This window comes from Sus scrofa, chromosome 5 (genome assembly GCF_054392235.1).
Source record: "Sus scrofa isolate SSC_HxYL_T2T_F1_AM1 chromosome 5, Sscrofa_HxYL_maternal_Yorkshire_Landrace_v2.0, whole genome shotgun sequence".
NCBI classification, from domain to species: Eukaryota; Metazoa; Chordata; class Mammalia; order Artiodactyla; family Suidae; genus Sus; species Sus scrofa.
The window spans coordinates 19,194,295-19,217,386 of record NC_139387.1 but is presented as its reverse complement, the minus strand read 5'-3'; the positions used below and the strand labels follow the sequence as shown (position 1 = coordinate 19,217,386).

Below are 23,092 nucleotides of genomic sequence, written 5' to 3'. Positions count from 1 at the left end.
ACCTTGTCTGAGTGGAATCATTTCAGCGTGTGGCCTTTTGTGTCTGGCTTAGCATCATGTCCTCAAGAGTCATCCGCGTTATAACCTGTCAATTTCCTTTGCAAGGCTGAATGTGTCATTGTTTGCATATACCCCATTTGTTTATCCATTCATCCACCCGTGGACATTTGGATTGTTTCCACATTTTTGGCTATTGTGAATAATGTTGCCTTTGGCATGGGTATAACAAATATTTGTTTTAGTCCCTGCTTTAAATTCTCTAGGGTACATACACAGAAATGGAATTGCTAGATCATATGCCAATTCTGTGTTTAATTTTTGGAGGAACCATCATCCTGTTTGGATTTGGTTTTTTAAGTGCAGTTTTAAACCACTCAAGTGTTGTGATCAGATTTATAGGTTTTTGTGTGTGTGTGCATGCGTGTGGGGTTTTTTAGGGTTACTGCTGAGGCACAACAGGAACTCCAGATTTATAGTTTTAAGCCAACTCTGCTACTCACCATCGCTGCTGTGTCAAGAGTAGATTGGGAAGGAGTTCCCGTTGTGGCTCAGTGGGTTACGACTACTATGACTAGTATCCATGAGGACGTGGGTTCGATCCCTAGCCTCACTCAGTTGGGTTAAGGGTCCGGCCTTGCCACAAGCTGTGGCATAGGTCACAGATGTGACTCGAATCTGGCATTACTGTGGCTGTGGTGTAGGTTAGCAGCTGCAGCTCCAATTCAACACCTAGCCCAGGAACTTCCATATGTTGCAGGTGCAGTCATAAAAAGAAAAAATATATACCTATATTGGGAAGAAGGGTGTACAGACCGGGAGACCAGTTAAGCCATAAGATTGCTGGAGTGGCGGGGGGGCGGGGGGGGGGATGGAGAGAGAACCAGCCTTGCTCGATGAAGGACTGCTCGTGGAGGGGGAGGAAAGGGGATTCTCCAGAGGGAGCCTCCATTAGAGGAGCTGGAAGAATTCTGATACTGTACACTGCCGTCGAGGGAGGCTGGGAGGGCAGGCTGGGGAGAAATCTGGAGCTCTGTTTCAGGCGCGTTGGGTTTGTGGCTTTGTTAGGAGATGGCCAGGCCAGGAAAAAAGGCCCAGGAGCTTTTGCATACAGATGGTATTGCAGCCATGGGACCGAATAAGGCATGTGTGTGGCAGGTCACAGGAGTCTCCCAGACTCCAGTCGTGAGGAATGCAGCTGCACTGGGGTGGTGGGGTGTTGAACCTAAGTGAGAAGGCTCTCATGGCGGGGACCTGAGGGAGGGTGGCTGGGCCCCTCTGTGTCTCCACACTCAGCTCCAGGGCGTGCTCCAGTGGCCCAGGGAGGGGCATACTTAGGAGCTGTCTCACCCCCCTCCAAGGGCCTGGGGTTCCCTCTCGCTCGGAATCCCCGGGTCCAGCCTAGCTCCGGAGACCGGAGGGAGGAAGGCCTGGGGAGAAGGATTCTGAAGAGCTCAGGGCCGCTGACATTCACAGCTCAGTGCTCGGCAGGCGCTCGCCACAAAACCCACTTCCTGCGATGCTTGGTCCCTGGTTTATCTTCACCACCATGAACTTCCGGTGAGCGCAGTCAGGTTCTCAGGGGGAAGCATCAGCCACGCTGAGCAAGGAAGGCTCCCCGGTGGGCTTCTCCCCTCCTTCCTATTAGAGCCAGCGGTGGGGGCTGTGCTTGGAGTAGAAGCCTAGGAGCTCTGTGAGGGCAGGACCCAGACTGGGCACCCCACCACCACCCCCTCCACCTCCCCCCACCCATTCCTCCCCCACCCCACCCCCACCCCACTGCCCAGAATAGTGGCTGGTACCCGGCAGTGTGTTAACAGGTGTTTTGCTAAATGAGTGCTGGGCCGAAGCTGCCAAGTGAGGCTAATTTTGACTCATAAATATCAGGGACAAGACTCCCCATTTCGTAGTATTTTCATCTTCGTAGAGAAGATTAAATACATGAGGGCGTTCCGGTCACAGCGCCGTCAGTTAATGATCTGGCTTGCCTCTGTGGAGGTGCCTATTCAGTTCCTGGCCCAGAAACTTCCATATGTCTTGGGGGCAGCCGGGGAGGGGGGGAAAGTCAACATGAAAGCACCTAGTTCAATGACTGGCACATAGTAGGTGCTCAAGTGTTTGGACAGTGTGAGTGTGTCAGAGAGAGAGATCCGTCACATCCCCACAAAACGGACTTTAGACCAGTTTGTCTAAGGCTGCGGCGGGAGCGAGGCCTAAGCACTGGGCCGATCGCACAGCCCTTGAGAGAGAGGACACCCTTGCCCATCAAACCTGCCCCGCATCTCCTGAAACTACAGGCAACTCCATTCTGCACAGTGGAGAATGGAACAGTGGCACAGATAAACCAAAATTAGCAGTTTCTGAAACATCGGTAGGGTTTGGACTATGTTCCAAGATGAGCCGCTTCTGAATAGGGCTATTTTGTAATGCTCTGAGGATTTCCGACTGAGTAATGGAGTCATGAAGTAAGCCCCCCTCTCAGAAGGAGCTGGGGAATCTCAGCAGATAACCCCCTCCCCAAAGAGTTTTCCCACCCCCCTCCAATCCAGGATGGCTGCCCCTCCTGCAGACTCCTGTGGCCCTGCGCCACCTCTGGTGGGTCACTGGTCACTTGCCCCACAGTCGCCCATTCCCTGGGAGGCTGAGCTCACCACAGTGCCTGGCCCATGGGGGCACTGGGTACATGTTTTTTTCAATTTAATTAAAAAGCCACTCGGGGGAGTTCCCATCGTGGCACAGTGGAAACGAATCCGACTAGAAACCATGAGGTTGTGAGTTTGATCCCTGGACTTGCTCATCGGGTCAAGGATTCGGCGTTGCCATGAGCTGTGGTGTAAGTCGCAGACGGGGCTTGGATCTGGCATTGCTGTGGCCGTGGCGTAGGCTGGCGTCTATAGCTCCAATTCGACCCCTAGCCGGGGAACCTCTATATGCTGCGGGTGCAGCCCTAGAAAGATAAAAAGACAAAAAAAAAAAAAAAAAAAAAAAAAAAAAAGGCCACTCGGCATCTTTTTAGCTTCCTAAAGAATTCCACATTCAAATCTAAAATAAGGCACAAATGAAGCAATCTACAGAACAGAAACAGACTCACAGACATGGAGAGCAGACTTGTGGTTGCCAAGGGGGCAGGGGATGGACTGGGAGTTTGGGGTTAGTAGACCCAAACTATTACATTTAGAATGGATGAGCAATGAGGTCCTGCTGTATAGCACTTGTGATAGAACTCAAGAGAAGATAGTGTGAGAAAAACATGTATATATATTTGTATGACTGGGTCACTTTGCTGTACAGTGGAAATTGACAGAATATTGTAAATCAACTATAATTTTAAAAATATTTGAACCAAAAAAGAGGAGTTCCTGTTGTGGCTCAGCAAGTTACGAACCCAACTAGTATCCATGAGGATGTAGGTTCAATCCCTGGCCTGGTTCAGTGGGTTACGGATCTGGCGCTGCTGTGGCTGTGGCGTAGGCCCGCAGCTGCAGCTCTGATTCGACCCCTAACCTGGGAGCTACAGGTGCAGCTCTAAAAAGACAATTAATTAATTAGTTAATTAAAATGCAGGCAGGGCTGCCAGCAGCCTGACAGCACCGGGCTTGGAGTCCATAGGGGATTAGGTTTGCCGCAAAGCACTGAGCTGGCAACCGTGTCCCCTATCCCTTCCAGAGTACTTGAAGGAGCCGCTGGAGCAGTACGTGAAGCAGCTGCAGGTGGTGAAGGTGGTGCGGCAGGAGGAGCGGAAGGGGCTGATCACAGCCCGGCTGCTGGGGGCCAGCGTGGCCCAGGCGGAGGTGCTCACCTTCCTGGATGCCCACTGTGAGTAGAAGAGGCCGGCCGGCTCCCAGAGGCCTGGTGGGTCTGCCCCCTTCCCTCCCTGGTAAGATGCAGAGCTGGGACCAAGGCGTCACCAAGGCCCCTTTCTGCCCTGCTGTCCCAGGAGCGAAGCCGGCTTGAAACTCCCCGGCTCCTTCTACCCCTTTCTCGTTCTCAGGAGGCACACACAACCTTAGAACAACTGGTGAGGGAGTTCCCATCGTGGCTCAGCAGTTAACAAACCTGACTAGTATCCATGAGGACACAAGTCTGATCCCTGGCCTCGCTCAGTGGGTTAAGGATCCAGCGTTGCCGTGAGCTGTGGTGTAGGTCGCAGACACAGCTCGGATCCCGTGTAACTGTGGCTGTGGCATAGACCAGCGGCTACAGCTCCAATTCCACCCCAGCTTGGAAACCTCCATGTGCCTCCAGTGCGGCCCTAAAAAGACAACAAAACAAAACAAACAAACAAACCAAAAATGGTGACCCCACAATTGGCCAGGATGGTGATCTGGGCCCCCAGACACTCTTCTCTCCCTCCCCCATCCCCAATCTGTACCTCATTCTGACCTCAGCCCCTCAGAGAGGCCTCCCGTTACCACTGGGAACTGGTTTGTGTGACGCTTTCCTGCAGGGCCACATGGAGCCAGGAAAGCCTGCCTCTTGCCCCAAAGCAAAGCATTTCCCCACTGTTGTCAAGGGGGGGAAAAAAGTGTTCCCTGAAAGGAGTGTTACACATTATGCAAAGCTGTGGGCTTGGAGTCAGAAGACAGGGGTTTGCATGCTGACCCTGAGATGAACTTAGCCTCGGTGTCTGTTTGCATTTGCAAAGTGGAATGAGGACACCAGCCTTACTCACCGACAGAATTATTACTCTGAGGCCCAAGTAAAGTCATGTGTGCAGTTCATTGAAAAATCCCAAAAGGCTGGACAAAGAAAAGGGGTGATCAGTCCATACCTGGAGCTGAAGCTCCGAGATGCAGAGCCCCCTGGGAGAGGGGGCACCCCCTTGTGCAACCCACACCGGGGTGGGGAAGGCTGACAGAGGATAGGCTCCAGACCCTGAAGACACCCCTCCAGGGCCTTCCGGGTGTCTTGGGGTCATTTGAGTTGAGCGTCTTACTCCCCTGAGACCTGCATTCTCCACCCGCCCTCCAAAGCTACTTCCACCTTTTGGGGCACAGGAGGCAGTTGGGGGAGGGTTTGGGGAGATCTCTCTATGGCGCTGCCACTTGCCTGTTCCCTGTCTCTAACGAGGGAGGGGGCTCCTGATTCGCTTGTCCCCCCGGGTCTTCACGCTGGCACGTGGGCCGTGGGCTCGGCTCTGGGCAGGACCCTGACCGCCGCCACCCGCCCTGCAGGTGAGTGCTTCCATGGCTGGCTGGAGCCCCTCCTGGCTCGCATCGCAGAGGACCAGACCGTGGTGGTGAGTCCAGACATCGTCACCATCGACCTGAACACGTTTGAGTTCTCCAAGCCCATCCGGCGGGGCAGAGTCCACAGTCGCGGCAACTTCGACTGGAGCCTGACCTTCGGCTGGGAGACACTCCCTCCGCATGAGAAGCAGAGACGCAAGGATGAGACCTACCCCATCAAGTAAGGGCCGTAGCCTCGTGGGCCCCCAACCTGGCCACTGTGGCCCCAGGGACCTGGACCAACTCCGGTCCGCATTTATGAGGCGCCCCGTGTAGCACTCGACGTGGTTAATCCTCATCCCCCGTGAGGCAGGCATGTGATGAGCCCATTTTGCAGGTGAGAACATTGAGGCTCCTGGGGCTGAACAGCTGGCCTCAGACTACACGCTGGCAAGGGGTGGAACAAGCACACCCATCCGCCAGCCCGGCGCCAGCCTGTGCTCCCCGCCACGGCACTGTCCTGCCTCACAGAGTGATAGCTGGCTCTAACCACTCCCCTGTGCCAGGCCCTGGGCTGAGGGCTTTCCTGCTTTATCTCATTTATTCCTCCCTCCATGTGGAAGGCCGTGACTGCTGCTTGCAGAGAGATGGTGGGTAGAGGCCGTGATTATGTGGCCATTGTAATAAGAGGGGGTGGCGTGTGCACCAAGGTCACTAGCTTTGAAAAGACTGAGAACATATTCAAGGAAAACAGACAAATGCTCTGCAGTTTGCAGTGTGTTGCAGTTGCCCAAAGGGCCGGCTAGCAGCTGCTGTAGGTTTTGCCAGCTACAAAAAACAATCCTTTAAAAATGTAAAAACCAGGGAGTTCTCATTGTGGCACAGCAGAAACAAATCCAACTAGTGTCCATGAGGATGTAGGTTCAATCCCTGGCCTTGCTCAGTGGGTTGGGGATCTGCTGTTGCCGTGAACTGTGGTATAGATCACAGACGCGGCTCAGATCCTGCATTGCTGTGGCTGTGGCGTAGGCCAGCAGCTACAGCTCCGATTATACCCCTAGCCTGGGAATTTCCATAGGCCAAGGGCGTGGCCCTGAAAAGCAAAAAAAAAAAAAAAAGTAAAAAATAATATAAATTCAAATGTAAAAACCATTCTTTGCCAGAACCTTATAAATCCAGGCCAGCTTTAGCCCATGGGCCATACTTTGCCAACCTCTGAGCCATAGGGCAGATACTTGAAAGTTTATCTCTTGTTTGCTGCCCAGTTGGATTTGCCTTCCACCCCCGTCTCTCCCTCTCCAGCTTGCCTGTTGGTGTTATTAGAGACCACAAGTTAGGAGTTCCCTTATGGGTTAAGATCCAGCGTTGTCACTGCAGTGGCTCAGGTCGCTGCTATGGCTCGGGTTTGATCCCTGGCCCAGGGACTTCCACATGCTAGGGGCACAGCCAAAAAAAAAAAGACCACAAGTTTATCTTAACAGGTGTTTCTGCCACACTGAGTTGGGGCGTGGCTTTTAGAGCATCCTATGGTTCTAGACTATCTGTGCCAAGAAACTGAAGGGTCAACCAGGAATGCATGAAATGGAGGGTAGCGGAGCTTGTGGTTTCGGTGAGCGGAGATAAGAGGGGAGGGTTAGGGTTTCTCCCCCTCCATATGCCCACATCCCAAGAAATGCTGCCCAGAGCCTCAGTAGAGGGGGCTCGGGTGGGTGCCACAGGAAGGAATCCCATGGATCCCGCACAGCCAGCTGCTCTGTCTCCTTTAGAAGAGGGAAAGGGGAGAGGAGAGGGCAGGAGAGAACAAAGAAACGAATTCCCTACTGACCCTCTGCTTGAGTCATAGACATCTTTTGTGTGGGCTGGGCAGCTCCAAAGCCCCATCCCCCCAGGCTGGGGGCCAGGCACACAGTGGCACAGTCAGGGGCTAGGCACCTGGCCACCGCCCCCCCATCCCTGACGTCCCCTGCTCCGATGTCCAAGGACCATCCAATTGGAAGACAAAGCCCCAGTGTTTGAGGAGTGCGTTTGCTCCCTCATCCAAACGCCCCGTGGCGTGCAAGGCTCTGCGTAGCTTCCCACCAGGAGGCCGGTGGGGAGCGGGCCCCCTCCCATCCTCTACTCCCAAAGTTAACCGGAGGTGAAGAGGACCCAGGAAATACAGTGTTTCCAGAGGTTGCCCCTTGGGGACGGGTCTGCAGTGCAGCTCCTCTTGTAGAGGGACTATCTAGACAAGGTAGTTAGGGTTAGGGTTTGTCAGGGGCTTCTTGGTCAGAAGCACAGAAGCACGTCTCAAAGCCAAGCGACAGACTCCAGGTCGGGGAGACCCTTAAGAAGCAGCCAGTTAAGTTCCCATCATGGCTCAGCGGTTAACGAACCTGACTAGCACCCATGAAGACAGGGGTTCAATCTCTGGCCTCGCTCAGTGGGTTAAGGATCCAGCATTGCTGTGAGCTGTGGTGTAGGCTGGCAGCTACAGCTCTGATTGGACCCCTAGCCTAGGAACTTCCGTATGCCACAGGTGTGGCCCTAAAAAGACCCCCCCAAAAAAAGAAGCAGCAGCAGCAGCAGCAGCAGCCAGTTAGTTCCAAAATGCTCATCTCGAGTCCCAGGACTCTCTGGGAGTCCTTTCCTGGCCTTCCTTGGGCTGGCCTAGAATCTCTGGGAGAGGCTAAACCAGGGAGAGAAAGGCTGCCTGAACTTGAGGGTCTCTGCCTAAATCCCTTCCAGGAAGTGGCTGCAGGAGCCAAATTCCTGGACGAGAGCAACCACCGGATAACACCAAGGTCAGGTTCCTAAGTAGTCACGGTGACCAGTCAGGCCAGCTCACCCTGATTGAGCCCCTGCTTTGAGTGATGCACCTTGATGGGCTCTGGGCTTAGAAAGAGGTTTCTGCTGAGTTGTACCACATGGAGCCACCCACTGAGGGCAGCAAAGCCCTATCCAAGCCAGCCTGGCCTGGCCCAGAGACCAACATCTAATGAGTATGTGTGTCCTCTGGCCCCGTCTCTGCAGCGCCCACTCCCGCCTTCAACCCTCAGGCCAGCCCCTCTTATGAGCAACGTGGTATCTAAGTTCTAGGAGTTTTTGTCAATTTATCTAAAAGTGGGTCTGTGCTTTCCTGCCTTTGAAAGCCAGAATCCTTTTGTAACCTCCCAATGCTCCCTTTAGTCCAAAGTGCACTTAATTTCACCTCTCTTCTTACTCTGTTTCTGGAGAGCCTATTTCCTAAAGGAATTTCACACAGCTTCAGATCACTATGTATCTACTGTGCTTTAGGAACTTTGCTGCCAAAAAGCAAAGGCAGTGGCTTTACCCTTTGCTATTACACTGAGCTCTCAGAGGATGGGATCTCTGTCTCTTAATTCTGCACGGCAAACGTGAGGCACAGACCCTGGTAACCCATGTATGATACGTCCTTGGTTGAATGAATGAATGAGTGCCTTTTTTTTTTTTTTTTTTTTTTTTTGGAACTTTTAGGCATATGGATGTTCCCAGGCTAGGGATCAAATCAGAGCTGCAGTCACCTGCCTACACCACAGCCACAGCCACACCAGATCTGAGCTGTGTCTTCGACCTACACCACACCTCATGGCAATTCAGGATCCTTAACCCTCTGAGCGAGGCCAGGGATTGGACCTAAGTCCTCATGGATCCTAGTTGGGTTCATTACCACTGAGCCACTACGGGAACTCCATTTTTTTTTCGGCCGAGCCCATGGCATGCACGAGTCCCTGGGCCAGGGATCAAACCTGTGCCGCAGCTATAACCAGGGCCACAGCTGTGACAACAGCAGTAGGGCTGGATCCTTAATCTGCTGAGCCACAGGGTGCATCCTGAATGAGTGCTTTTTTTTTTTTTTTGCTTTTGACGGCCACACTTGCAACTTATGGAAGTTCCCAGGCTAGGGGTAGATTCAGAGCTGCAGCAGCCGACCAACACCGCAGCCACAGGAACACCAGATCCCAGTTGCATCTGCAACCTACGCCACAGCTCACAGCAAGGCCAGATCCTTAACCCACTGAGCAAGGCCAAGGATCAAACCTGTCTTGTCCTCATGGATACTGGTCAGGTTCATTCCCACTGAGCCACAACGGAAACTCCCTGAATGAGTGCCTTTTTGAGGAGAGTAATGATAATTACATCTCTCCTCCACCTGGTCTGAGAAGGCCATGAGAACATAATAAAAGTTCAGTCGGGAGTTCCCTTGTGGTACAGCAGGTTAAGGATCCAGCATTGTCACTGCTATGGCTCAGGTTTGATCCCTGGCCTGGAACTGCCACATGCCATGGACGTGGCCAAAAATAAATAAATAAATAAAAGCTCAGTTAAACATTTGCTAAATGATTAAGTTAGTGGAAGAGGAGCCGCACAGCCCCAGAAAGAGGAAAGGAGGACGGCAGGAGGTTAGGGGGCGTTAGCAGTGAGTCTGCAGATTTCCACGCCCCGTTCCGGCCTTTCTTCCCCCCAGAAGATACACCTGCTTCTCCCTCTGTCTCTCCAGATCCCCGACGTTTGCTGGTGGCCTCTTCTCCATCTCCAAGTCCTACTTTGAGCACATCGGTACCTATGATAATCAGATGGAGATCTGGGGAGGGGAGAACGTGGAAATGTCCTTCCGGGTGAGAGTGAAGAGGGCTTTGTGGGGGAACCATGACATCCCAGGGGACAGCCTGAGACCCTGTCTCTTAGGCAGCCGCAGGGCTATCACAACTGGCACGGAACTTGAAAGGGTGGCTGTTTCCCGCCATGGCTCCACCTTTCCTCTGCCCCCTCCCTGTCCATGGCTTTGGGGATCAGATTGGACAACCGGGAACGAATTACTGGGCAGAACTTGTCAGAGGGAGGGGGTAATAGGGACTGGACATCTGGGGACTGGTGACGTCTTTCATGATGTCTGTGGGAAAAGGGTTAGGGTGAAGGTGGAACAGATCAGTAAGCAGCAACTATCCTTTTTCTGGGAAAATCGGGCTCTGCTTTCCAGGTGAGAGGATACATGTCTTGGTGGCCTCTGGAGTTGCCCTCCCGTATGTTCAGTGAGCTCTTCATAACTAGGAGGAGATGCTGGCCCGAATTCTAGTGGACCCCAGAATGGGCAGGATTCCAGGAATGAGGCACATCAGGGTTAGATTAGGAAGAAAGGATTGCCTCTCCATAACATCTGTGCAAAGCCCCAGCCAGTGCAGAATAATCATCAAGGCCCAGAGCTTGTTTATGAAGTCACCTTGCACAGGGCCCGGCACAGGGAAACACGTCATTGATACCTGCTAGTACTATGGCTATGGTTGTGTATTGCTGTTGCTCCTATACTAAAATGAATGACAGCACTTCCCAGTCAAACACCTAGAAAAGAGAAGATGCAGGTGGAAGGGATGTCATAAGCCAGCCTTCTGACAGAGACGGGTCACCAGCCTAGGCACCTGAGCCCCAGGCTCATCAGCGAGCCTCTGACCCAAAGAGTGGCTAGTGTGCTATCCAGGTGATCACCCCAAGCCACCCACCTGCTGACTATCCTTGCTGTTGATGAGTGAACTGAGGCTCTGATTGGGTCACAAGTCCATCTCGATTTGGAGGAGCTTGAGTTTCCAGTAACAACTGGGTGAGCTGATAAAATCACATTTCCAGGTCAAAAAGCCAAGTGGCCAGGGAGGTCCCACTGTGGCTCAGCAGGTTAAGAACCTGACTAGTAACTATGAGGACCCAGGTTCAATGGGTTAAGGATCCCACATTGCTGTGAGCTGTGGTGTAGATCACAGACATGGCTCGGATCTGGCTTGGCTATGGCTGTGGCGTAGGCCAGCAGCTGCGGCTCCGATTGCACCCCTAGCCAGGGAACTCCCATGTGCCGCAGGTGCAGCCCTAAAAAGAAAAAAAATAAAGCCAAATGGCCAGAGCTCAGAATAGCTGTATGGACACAAAATTAGCGAACTGTCTTTTCTCCAAAGTGGGCCCCGGTGATCCTCAGGACCCTGCAAATTTCCCTTTGTTTCTATCAGAGGGCCCAGCATCAGAGAGCCAAGGAGTGTGTCATTATGGCCTAGGAAGAAGCCCAGCCAGTGTCTTTTTTTCCAGGGAGAGAGAGCAGCATTTCCCTGAGGCCCTGGATCTGGGGTCTGGCACCCTGGGAATGGAGCAGAGCTGCTTGGGGAGAGACTGTGCCTCCCACCCCCTGAACACCCCATCCCGTGTCCTCTAACGGCAGGTGTGGCAGTGCGGGGGCCAGCTGGAGATCATCCCCTGCTCGGTGGTGGGTCACGTGTTCCGCACCAAGAGCCCCCACACCTTCCCCAAAGGCATCAATGTCATCGCTCGCAACCAAGTGCGCCTGGCCGAGGTCTGGATGGACAGCTACAAGGAGATTTTCTACAGGAGGAATCTGCAGGCGGCAAAGATGGCCCAGGAGGTGAGAGGGGAGACGCGCAGGTGTTTGGAGGCAGGGACGTGCAGAATCTAGACCCTGGTCAAGGGCTTAATGGTGACAGAGGCCACTGATCTCCACCACCTGGTATGGGTACCCAGCAGACCTTGTGAGCTAGAGCCCAGGCTCTATTCTGAAGGCTAGAGGAGGAGGCGAGGAGGCTGTGTTGTCCCTGCCTGGAGAGCCCCAGCATCTCTTAGGAGGTGAGGGAGAAGAGGTTTGGAGGAAGAACCTCTTACAGGAAAGACGGCCTTGCTCTGAGATGCTCAGAGTTGAGGACTCGGAGAAAACTGGCTGGGAGCTCACAGGAGATGAGGGAATGAGGGAGGGGGGTGGGGTGTGGGGTCCCAAAGCCAAGGCAGGCAAGGGGGTTGCCATTAGATGTGGGGCTTGAGCCAGTAGCCCCAGCAGGTCCTGAGCAGGAATGAGCATGAGCCCCATTCTGGGAGAAAGCAGTCCCAGAAACACTGGGCTACTGCCACCCAGGTGAGACGGTGAAGGCCGGTGGAACTGACCCTTAGGGGGGCTGGCTTGGTTGACAGAAGTCCTTCGGGGACATTTCGGAACGACTACAGCTGAGGGAACGACTCCACTGTCACAACTTTTCCTGGTTCCTGGACAACATTTACCCGGAGATGTTTGTTCCTGACCTGAAGCCCACCTTCTACGGAGCTGTAAGTCCCGAGAACCAACTGGCCTGGCCAGCAGCACTGAAGCCCCAGGAGAAGTTCAGGGCCGCTTGCCTCACTGCTGCATGACAAGTGATTGTTTTTACTCTCCACACTCCTTTATCTAGGAGGATGATTGAGAGGCCATGCTGGGCTTCTGGAGCTAGCTCAAAACCTCATAAGGAGGAGTTCCCGTCGTGGCTCAGTGGAAACGAATCTGACCAGTATGCATGAGGACGCAAGTTCGATCCCTGGCCTCGCTTAGTGGGTTAAGGATCCAGTGTGCCGTGAGCTGTGGTATATGGCTCGGATCTGGCGTTGCTGTGGCTCTGGCGTAGGCTAGCAGCTTCAGCTCTGATTAGACCCCTAGCCTGGGAACCTCCATATGCCACCGGTGTGGCCCTAAAAAAGACAAAACAAAAACAAAAAAACCTTATAAGGAGGAAACAGCCCCTAAGCAGTGCTTCTCAGACATTCACATGTATCAGAATCCCCAGGAAGTTTTATTAAGACGCAGATTATTCTTTCCTTTTTTTTTTTTTTTTTTTTTTTCTTTGTTAGGGCCACACCCTCAGCATATGGAGGTTCCCGGGCTAGGGGTCAAATTGGAGCTACAGCTTCGAGCCTACACCACAGCCACATCAACACAGGATCCAAGCCACGTCTGTAACGTACAGCACAGCTCACAGCAACTCGGGATCCTTAACCCACGGAGTGAGGCCAGGGAACAAACCTGCAACCTGGTGGTTACTAGACGGATTCATTTGCACTGCGCCACAACAGGAACTCCCTGGGAACTTTCATATGCTGCAGGTCCAGCCATTAAACAAAAAGGAAGAAGAACCACTGCTCATAAGGCCGTTCCCATGTGCTGAGGGCTTTTCCCAGGGACCTGGGGGGGGGGCCATTCTGCCCTTGCCCAGCCCGGGGGCTCTGCTCCTCACTTTGCTGTTAACTTCGGACATCTGGGTTAATGAGCAGAGGAGAAAAATGGGAGGAGAAATCCAGCCATGCAGGTGTCTTCCAGATGGACCCCACCCCACACACCCAAAAGTTCCTAACGGCGCTCTCCTGGCTCCCCTCTCTGCCCTGCATTCTGCAGATCAAGAACCTTGGTATGGATCACTGCCTGGATGTGGGCGAGAGCAACAACGGAGGCAAGCCCCTCATCATGTACACCTGCCATGGCCTCGGCGGCAACCAGGTACCAGCCCAGCCCCCGGAGAAGCCTGTCTCTGGGGCATCTCCTCTCTCCACAGGCCCCCTTTTCTCCACTCGGAATAGTCCTTTCCTGGAGTTCCTGTTGTGGCTCAGTGGGTTAGGGACTCGACTGGTGTCCATGAGGATGCGGGTTTGATCCCTGGCCTCAAACAGTGGATTAAGGATTCGGCTCAGTTCTGGCATTGCTGTGGCTGTGGCTGTGGTGTAGCCTGGCAGCCACAGCTCTGATTCAACCCCTAGTCTGGGAACTTCCATGTGCCATGGGTGTGGCCCTAAAAAAAGAAGAAGAAGAAGAAGAAGAATAGTCCTTTCCTGAGGATAAGGGCGGGGAAGGTCCAGAGAGAGGAGGAGTTACCAGCTCTGCTCTCAGGAAGCTCCCAGTCTGAGGGGGCTACATGAGGCAGACAGACAAGGCCCTAAGTATGGACCAGGAACCCCCAGGCAGGAGTGGGCCTCAGTGCTGGCTGCTGGAGAGGGGCTGGGAGGGGAGGACTGCTCACTAGAGAAGGCTTGCTGGAGGATGCTGAATGCTAGCTGCTGAGTGATGCTTTCCGGTGACTGGGAAATTTTGGAGCTCTTTCCTGCACCTGCACTCCACTTGTATCTTCAATGCCTCCCCTGCCCAGAGGCTACCACTCTGATCCTACCACCCATCACTGACCTCAAAACAACCATCTGTTGACGCCTCACAGGTTACCTGGCATCTTGGGAATTTACCCCCATGCCCCGAAATACCCAGCTCTTCCATGAGGAATACCTAGTAACTTCCCTGGCCCCAACCCCTCAGTCTACCCTGAATGCCCAGCGTAAGAGGCACTTAGGGAGTTCCCTGGTGGCCTAGCAGTTAAGGACCTGGTATAGTCACTGCTGTGGCACAGGTTCAATCCCTGGCCTGGGAACTTCTGCATGCTGCAGGTGTGCCACCCCCCCCCCCCAAAAAAAAGAGGCACTTAAAATAGAGCTGAAGCAAGGAAAGGAGTGGGATGCTGAACAGGATGCCAACGTAGGCAAATGAAGCCCAGGTCATTTTAAAGCAATTTCCTCTCACCACCGGCCTGCAGAGTGATTTTAGGTGGTACACTGGTGAACATTATTTTAATAGTAATCTATTGGCAAAGAAGGAACTAGCATAGCAAACCCATGATTTTACAGATTATGCTCAAAATGAGGCTCAGGTAAATTTTTAACTCAGGGAAAAAATAATAAGTAACCATTATTCCAATCTAACCTAGGTATGATAAAAAAAAAAAAATCCTGAAGGTGGCACAGGATTTATTAATATCTTGGCCCCCCACTCCCTTTCCTCCCCATGGAGCCACCTGTGGTTGGTATCTTAGGGCAGGTGGCTTTCGAAGGTGGCCCCCACTCCCTTTCCTCCCCAGAAAGCCACCTGTGGTTGGCACCTTCGGGCAGGTGGCTTGGGAAGGTGGGTAAACTCTCCACCTGGCCCTCAGGACCTCCTCTTGTCTTGTGTTCTAGTACTTTGAGTACACAACCCAGAGGGACCTTCGCCACAACATCGCAAAGCAGCTGTGTCTACATGCCAGTGCTGGTACCCTGGGCCTCAGGAGCTGCCACTTCACGGGCAAGAATAGCCACGTGCCCAAGGATGAGGAGTGGGAATTGACCCAGGTGAGTCAGCTGCCCGCAGAGCTCAGAGTCAGGAACCTGAAGCCACAACCACCCCCTCCTTCCCTTCCGCATCTTCTGCCTGAGATACCACGGGCTGGATCTGGACGAGGTAGAAAGTGTGGAGAAGGTGGGCTTGGTCACAGGCAGGGTTCTCGGGGCTTCAGTAGTGTTTGGGGAGGGCTGGTTCTGGTTGATGGAAAGATGGGTTCAGGGGTTATGGTCTACGGCCAGCTCTGCCATGGCTCAAGGTTTTTTGGTTTTGTTTTTCTTTTTAAGGCTGCACCTGCAGCATGTGGAAGTTCCCAGGCTAGGGATCGAATCAAAGCTGCAGCTGCTGGCCTGCACCACAGCCACAGCAAGGCGATATCGGAGCCACGTCTGTGACCTACGCCACAGCTCACGGCAATGCTGGATCCTTAACCCAGTGAGTGAGGCCAGGGATCGAACCTGCATCCTTAGGGATACTAGTCGGGTTCTTAACCCACAATGGAAACTCTGTGGCCCAAGCATTTTTAGGCTGACTCAAGTAGGTAAAGGCGACATCACTTGTGCTTCCTAACTGGCTTCTGTGTGCCGAGCACAGAGCTGTGTGCTCACATACATTGGTTTGATTAATACTTTCAGAGGCTCTTCCCCAGCACGTGGTGTCAGAGTTCCTGCTGTGGCACAGCAGGTTACGGAACAGGCATTGTCTCTGTGGTGGCACGGGTTTGATCCCTGGTCGAATACAGCTGGTTGAGGGTCCGACGTTGCCACAGCTATGGCATAGGTCGCAGATGAGGCTCAGATTCGATCCCTGGCCTGGGAACTTCCACATGCCATGGGTGCAGCCAAACAAACACCCCCAAACCAAAAAACAAAACCAAGTAGGTGATGTCCCCATTACGATTGACAGGTCAGCTGAAGCTCAGCAAGTTTGGGACTAGCCCAAGACCCTTCAGTGGCAAATGGCAGGCCTGGTTTCAGATCTCGAGAAGTCTGACTTGAAAGCACGGGTTCTTTCATGAAAGCACAGGTTTATACCACGCTGTCTTGGGATATGTGATGTAACTTCTATGGTCCTGAGCCCAAACTAGTACCCGCCAGTGAGCCTCCACACCCCGCTCCATCCCGATCCCCAGTCCTTGGCTTGGGAAAAGAGGAGCCTAACCTGGGGTCAACAGGGAAGGGAGGGAATCTAAACGTGGTCAGAGGCAGAAGGCGGCGATGGCCTAGGTCTTTGAGACTGGCCACCATCTGGAGGAAGGGGTCCTGAAAGCATTTTCAGCTAACCTGCCTGCAGTCCTGCCTGCCTCTGTTCCGGCCATTCGTGCTAAAGCCGGGGGTGAGGAATTGGCCCTGGGCAGAAACAGAAATGCCGGAATGCGTCTCATCAGAGTATCTGGAGGCCAAGGACAGGAATTTGGAAGTGCCCCTTTGGTTTCCTTTGCCTTTTACCCACTGTCCCCCATCTCCTTGCCCCCCTGTAGCCCTGTCACAGGTCTGAGGCCTAAGTTGACCCTTTGCTATGTCATCTTTAGGATAAACTCATCAGGAACTCAGGATCTGGTACCTGCCTGACATCCAAGGACAAAAAGCCAGTCATGGCCCCCTGCGACCCCGGTGATCCCCACCAACACTGGATCTTCGTCTAGACCCCAAACCACCACCTGCCCCCCCCCGCCCCGGGGGGAGTTCCCACAAGCATCTCAGGAAACAGGATTTGGGGGAACCTGATGTTTGAGAACCTGGTCATCAGCTTCCCTGTCGGCCTTAAAAATGGATTTCAAACCCAATGGGAGTCGAGGCAGGAGCTTCCTACTCCTTGCAGCCACATTGGGTCCATTTTTCTTTCCTCCACCTTGGTGGACGAGAGCATAAGGACATATAATACGTGGCCTAGAGCACTCCTTCTGTCCCAGAAGCAGACTTCCAAAGCCGAGGAAGCAGCTGGGATAGGGCCCAGGGCAATGATGCTGAATTCCAGAAAAGTATCTCTGCAGCCACATCCTGCATCCCCAGACATCTAGAACACCTGCAGAATCCAGTGAACTGGTACATTCTAGCAAAAGGATTGAATGTCTAAGAGTTGCCCTTGCTCATGTTACTTGAAGCACCTTAAGAGGAATCCCTTCTCTGACTTCATCTGCACAGTTGTCCTGTGAGAAAGACAGGTACCACCACACCCATTTTAGAGATGGGACAGCTGAGGCAGAGGTAAAGCAGCTTGTCTGTATCCCACAGCTGGTGGGCGGCTGAGCCGAGACTGAGGCTCCACCTTGAACTCTGAGCCAGGGCACCTCCCAACACACCACGAGAACACTAGGCAGCCAGCCATCAGCTCCGCACTCTCTTCCCTCCAATCTGCTTGTTCCCGGCTGGCTGGTCTCCGTAAAGCCTGCAACCGTGGAGCCAGGTAGCCATGGGGGGAACCACCTTTGGGAATCCCGGGATGTTCATTTTGAAAGAAAGCCAGTGGAACCAGTGATTCTCAGGTCTAAGTCCCAGTGCTCCATGTCTCTTGTAGTTTGAAGGCAGAGTAGCCATGGATGAAAAGGGGGATGGCTGAGGGCAGTGCCCACCCGCCCCTGAACTTCCAAAGGTCTGCCAGCACCATTCGAAAACCATTGTTCCGTCCAACCCTGTCATTTTCACATTCTGAAACCAAGGCCAGATAAGTCATTTGCCCAAGGCCACACAACCAGGTGTTGGCAGCCCTGAGGCTAAGCCCCAGATTAAGCTAACAGGAGCCCTGGGACGGCTGAGGAAGCAGGCGGCAGGGAGCGTGACTGCCTGACCGGCCCTGACATGCCTTGTCGGCTGTTCTCGCATGAAGTCCCCGCGGGGAGCAGACCTGATGCGCATGTCCGCTCCTCTCCAAGCAAGTTGGACCCCAGCACGCGTGGCTGCTTTGCCTGAGTTGACAGAGCCAGCTGCCCGGAGGGGGACTCCTTCCATCCAGGAGGGGATCCTTCTTGGAGTAGCAGGCCGTCATCTTGGGCATCACCACACGAGGGTGCCGTGGGACCACAGCTGCCTCTCCTTCCCACGCAACTCCACGCCGCAGGACGTCTCCTTGGTCCCAGCCAACGAGAGAGGAGAGAGGGGCCACGATGTGTCCTAGCAGGGGAGGAGGGGGGAAAGTTCTTTGGCAGTAAGAGAAGAGAATTGGATGGGAGATCCTGGTGGAAATAAAAGTTTTATGGCATTTGTCGAGGAAGTTTGCCTTGGGTTCCTCCTCCCCTCATCGTCTCTTAGCTGATCAGCTGATTCAACCTGTGGAGAATCACACACATCTGAAAAGTTCAGTCACAGCCACTGTGTCTGGGCTCCCCACATCCTCTGGTCCCCAAGCCGGCCAGCAGACTGTGTCAAGCAGGGGTAGACAGGAGGCCATAGATGCCTCTTCCGCCATGGAACGTACACTTTAGCCACGAAAACAGAGACGTTAGCAAGTGGTGCCAGGCCTGGAGATGGTCAGAGATGTGCGAGGTGAGTGAGAACCGTTCCTTCCATTTAGAGAACTAGGGGAGCCTCACAAAGATGGTGGCCTTCCATCCGAGACCTCAAAGGATGGGTCCTCAGATGGGAAGAGCTCAGGAAGCAAAGCTGTGGGTGTGAGAAAAGTCACAGGGGACAAAGGTACAAGGGAAGGCGGGGAACCAGGAGACCTCAGGGTGAGGGTGCAGTGGTTGTAGAAACTGCACGATCAGGACCACGCTCTGGCTGCCATGGGCCCTAGGCCCTTGTGCCTTCATTAAAATAATATTAAGTAGGAGTTCCCACTGTGGCTCAGCAGGGTAAGAACCTAACTAGTACCCGTGAGGATACAGGTTCAATTCCTGGCCTCGCTCAGTGGGCCAAGGATCTGGTGTTGCCGTGAGCTGTGGTGTAGGTTGCACATGCAGCTTGGATCCCATGTTGCTGTGACTGTGGTTAGGCCAGCAGCTATAGCTGTAATTCGCCCCCTAGCCCGGGAACTTCCATTGGCTGCAGGTGCAGCCCTAAAAAGCAAAAAAATAAAAATAATATTAAGTAGTATGGTTTACCACTGCATGGTATGAAGATGGATATAATCCCGGGCTGTTTGTATTCTGATTTTAAAAGAAACTGAAACATTTCTGTGAGCCTCGGGCACTGTACCTGCTGTGCTTACTGCGAGCAGGGGTTGGGGCCTGATTCCTGTAAGCCCTAGGGAGCCACACTGCAATCTTAGCCTTACTCTTGGTTGCGTGAATTATCCAAACAGCTATCAGGCGTGGATTGTTTGCTGTTTGTCCTAGTATCCCTCACACTTTCTGTAGCATCACCCAACAGCAATCCATCTCAGTCTTAGGATGTACGCTCAACCAAGGTGCCCCGTCATTGTACTGAGTTTCCTCACCCCGACCCAAGAGCATGGCCTCCCCAGGGGCAGTCAGCTAAGGGTGACCCAGCTAAGGGAGTGAGAGATGCTGCAGAGAGAGAAGACCATATTCCATGCACGCCTAGTGAGAAGGTCAGGTGTGGAGGTGAAGGGAGAACTAGGAAAGAGGGGAGCTCCAGAAAAGGGAGAGGAGTTCCCGTCGTGGCTCAGTGGTTAACGAATCCAACTAGGAACCATGAGGTTGCAGGTTCGATCCCCAGCCCTGCTCAGGGGGTTAAGGATCCAGCGTTGCCGAGAGCTGTGGTGTAGGTCGCAGACGTGGCTCAGATCCCGATTTGCTGTGGCTGTGACCAAGGCTGGCGGCTACAGCTCTGATTCGGCCCCTAGCCTGGGAACCTCCATATGCCGTGGAAAAGGCAAAAAGATTAAAAAAAAAAAAAAAAAGAAGAAAAAGAAGAAGAGGGAGAGGGCACTGCCAGGGAGGAGGGAGGGCTCAGGAAACCATGGGCTCCCCTGAGTGGAGGCTGGCCTTGCCTCACCTGGCATCTGCACTATAAAATGCACCCTTCTCACCATTCTCAGGGCTCACCTAAAACCTTAAATTCTCCTTAAAATCTTGGAGTTCCCATCGTTGTGCAACAGAAGCGAATCTGACTAGGAAGCATGAGGTTGCAGGTTCAATCCCTGGCCTCGCTCAATGGGTTAAGGATCCGGTGTTGCTGTGAGCTATGGTGTGGTCACAGGCAGGGCTCAGATCCCCCGTTGCTGGGGCTGTGGCGTAGGCCGGCAGCTGTAGCTCCAATTCGACCCCTAGCCTGGGAACCTCCATATGCCGCAGGTGTGGCCCTGGAAAAAGACAAAAAAAAAAAAAGCTTGATGGTAGCTCACCCTGTGCTAATGTCTCCTGGCTCCAGGGACCTCTCACCTTAGCACTGAATGGCTGGTCCCACCTGGGAATCTGTTTCCCACTTGAAGAGTATTGGTACCGTTGTCAAAACTAGACAAATGTCCCAGAAAAGATTCTCTACTTTTCCTTTTTTTTTTTTTTTTTTTTGCCACACCCTCAGCATGCAGAATTTCCAGGCCAGGAATCAAACCCCCACCACAGCAGTAACAAGAGCTGCAGCAGTGATGCCAGGTCCTTAACCCACTAAGCCACGAGGGAACTCCTCCACTTTTTTGTTTGTTTTTGTCTTTTAGGGCAAAACCTATGGCATATGGAGGTTCCCAGGCTAGGAGTCCATTTGGAACTTAGCTGCTGCCCTACACCACAGCCACAGCAACACAGAATCCCAGCTGCGTCTGCAACCTACACCACAGCTTGTGGCAACGCTGGATCCTTAACCCGCTGAGCGAGGCCAGGGATTGAACCATCATCCTCACGGTTGCTAGTTGGGTTCACTAACTGCTGAGCCACGATGGGAGCTCCTCCTCCACTTATTTTTAATTACAAAAATAATGCTGTAGGGAAGTCAAATAACAGAAATAAAAAGTGAAAGTCATCCTCACGAGGCTCCCAAACCTATCGGTTCTTTCTCTAAAAGTCATAACTTCTAGAGAAGTAGTAATTTATAGGTATAAACCTTCCATACCCCTTTTCTATGAATATGCAAATATATGTATTCACACAGTACCATATTGTTTGAAGCCTTATGTTTTCATTTAATATACCAAGGACATCTTTTCACATCAGGTCATTTAAGTCTAACTCATTATTTTAATTATTTATTTATTTTTGGCCGCCCCGTGGCATATGGAGCTCCAGGGCCAGGCATCAGACTCCAGCCACAGCTGTGGCAACGATGGATTCTTAACCCACTGTGCCAGGCCAGGGATCGAACCTGCAGCCCAGCGCTCCCAAGCCACTGCCCAACCCGTCGTGCCACAGCAGGAGCTCCTATAACTCATTCTTTTTAAAAACTGGATAGCATTCCTTAATACGATTAAATGCAATTTTTCTAACCTTCCTCTTTTGATGAATACATAGGTTTTGCCCAGTTTTGTGACAAGACAAAGTTTGGTGACAAACTGTACTAGAATCCACATTCCTCATTATTTTTGTGCCTGTGTCTACTCCAAAGGGGAGAATTCCTAGAACTAGCATCGCTTAGTCAGAACAACTGCAGTGCCTCAAAATGAAAGCCAAAGCCCCCCTCTACGCCTCACCCCAAGAGTCAGGATGAAAAGAGTCTGACCAGCTGGGAGATGAGGCTGGGTGCGTGGATCAGGCAACAGCATGAGGGCGTTAAGCAAATACAGGTTAGGCTTCACGAGGGTACCGAGACGGATCTGACACTGACCCTGCCCTCAAGGGCTCTTTGGAGTCTGTGATGCGGAGGGGTAGCCTTTAGGAGGTCCTCAAGCCTCCGCTTGGACTGTTCATCCCGGGGCTGTCTCTCCACTCTCCGGAGGAGGCCGGGAGGCAGGAGGAGGTGACAAAGGAAGCGCAGCCTCTCCCCCAGGTCTCCTCGGTGTTGGAATGTGGGGCTTGGGCTGGAGAGGGAGCACCCCAAGGCACCTGAGCATTTTAGGGCAGTTCCCCCCAACAGCTCATGGACCTGAAATGTGCATGCAGCACTCCTTCCTCAGCCTTTTCCAGGCCTCTCCCACACCTGAGGGCAATGAAACTTGAATTCTGGAATGTCTAGGCAACAAAAGCCCCCAGGTGGACAGGCGGACCCTCCTGCTTCCCCTTAGGCTTCCCGGCTTCCCTGGGCCTTAATCACAGCTCCACCCACAGTCCTCCTCTCAGGGACCTCGGACCCAGAGTCCTCCACCCACCTCCAGGCCCAGGGCACCTCCCTCCTCGCTCCCTTCCTGACTGATGGGCAGGACACATCTGCTCCTCGAGCCCGTCCCCCTCTGCCCTCCACCCCCATAGCCGCAGACTAGCTCCCTATCCTGAAGGCCCCCTCTTCTCACCTACCCAACACACTGCTTCTTTGGGAGCTCTCTCTCTCTCTTCTTTTTGCTCTCCTGGGAGTCTCCCCAGACCTGTTTCCTAGTACCCCTCACCATCAGAATTCCCTCCGTTGCATCTACTTTGCTTTTTTCTCCCTGCATTTACACCTCTGTCTGCTTTGTTGGGGTTTTTCGGGTTTGGGTTTTTGTTTGTTAGTTTGTTTCGTCTTTTAGGGCCACACCCTGGGCATATGGAAGTTCCCAGGCTACGGGTCAAATCAGAGCTGCAGCTGCCGGCCTACACCACGGCCACCGCAGCACTGGATCCGAGCTGCATCTGCAACCTACACCACAGCTTGCAGCACCCCTGGATCCTTTAACCCACAGGGCAAGGCCAGGGATCGAACCCGCATCCTCATAGATACTAGTCGGATTCTTAACCTGCAGAACCACAGTGGGAACTCCTCGGTCTGCCTCTCGTTGACCACTCTTCCCTCCAGCCTGCCTTGCCTCCACCTCCGGGTGCACAGGGTGGGTCTCTGCACTTACAGGGCCCCTGAAAACAGTGAGGCCGTGAGGGCTAGGTGGGGAGCAACGGGAGGGAAAAGCCAAGCCTGGTTCTCCATCTTATTTCCAAATAAGAGTTTGTTGGATGCTTTTCAACTGAGAGCAGATGATTAATTCAGACCCAACATTGTTCTGTCTTTGAACATAGATAAATTAGTTTACTGGAAAAGCAATCTTT

General features: G+C 53.1%; 1 protein-coding gene and 1 long non-coding RNA gene across 7 annotated transcripts in view; one reads left to right on the top strand and one right to left on the bottom strand.

Moving 5' to 3' along the window:
• The window catches only part of GALNT6 (polypeptide N-acetylgalactosaminyltransferase 6), a 38,767-nt gene extending 20,467 nt beyond the window's left edge, over nucleotides 1–18,300 (top strand). Inside the window, exons 5-12 of one of the 6 annotated variants that reach the window (XR_014803202.1) lie at nucleotides 3,664–3,813; nucleotides 5,172–5,406; nucleotides 9,667–9,725; nucleotides 11,365–11,565; nucleotides 12,123–12,254; nucleotides 13,351–13,452; nucleotides 14,949–15,101; nucleotides 16,622–18,300. Coding sequence is in view for 3 of the 6 variants with exons in the window: in XM_021081725.2 (XP_020937384.1) it covers nucleotides 3,664–3,813; nucleotides 5,172–5,406; nucleotides 9,667–9,784; nucleotides 11,365–11,565; nucleotides 12,123–12,254; nucleotides 13,351–13,452; nucleotides 14,949–15,101; nucleotides 16,622–16,735 (1,205 nt within the window). In the remaining 3 variants the exon portion in view is untranslated. Of the gene's footprint in view, nucleotides 1–3,663; nucleotides 3,814–5,171; nucleotides 5,407–9,666; nucleotides 9,785–11,364; nucleotides 11,566–12,122; nucleotides 12,255–13,350; nucleotides 13,453–14,948; nucleotides 15,102–16,621 lie in introns of all 6 variants that reach the window. The other 5 variants (XM_021081725.2, XR_014803203.1, XR_014803201.1 and 2 more) reach the window with 5 other exon arrangements.
• LOC146403181 (uncharacterized) overlaps nucleotides 1–23,092 on the bottom strand; it is a 329,068-nt gene that overhangs the window by 135,262 nt on the left and 170,714 nt on the right. Inside the window, exon 2 of the long non-coding RNA XR_014803229.1 lies at nucleotides 22,696–22,848. This is a non-coding gene — a long non-coding RNA (uncharacterized LOC146403181). The remainder of the gene's footprint in view (nucleotides 1–22,695; nucleotides 22,849–23,092) is intronic.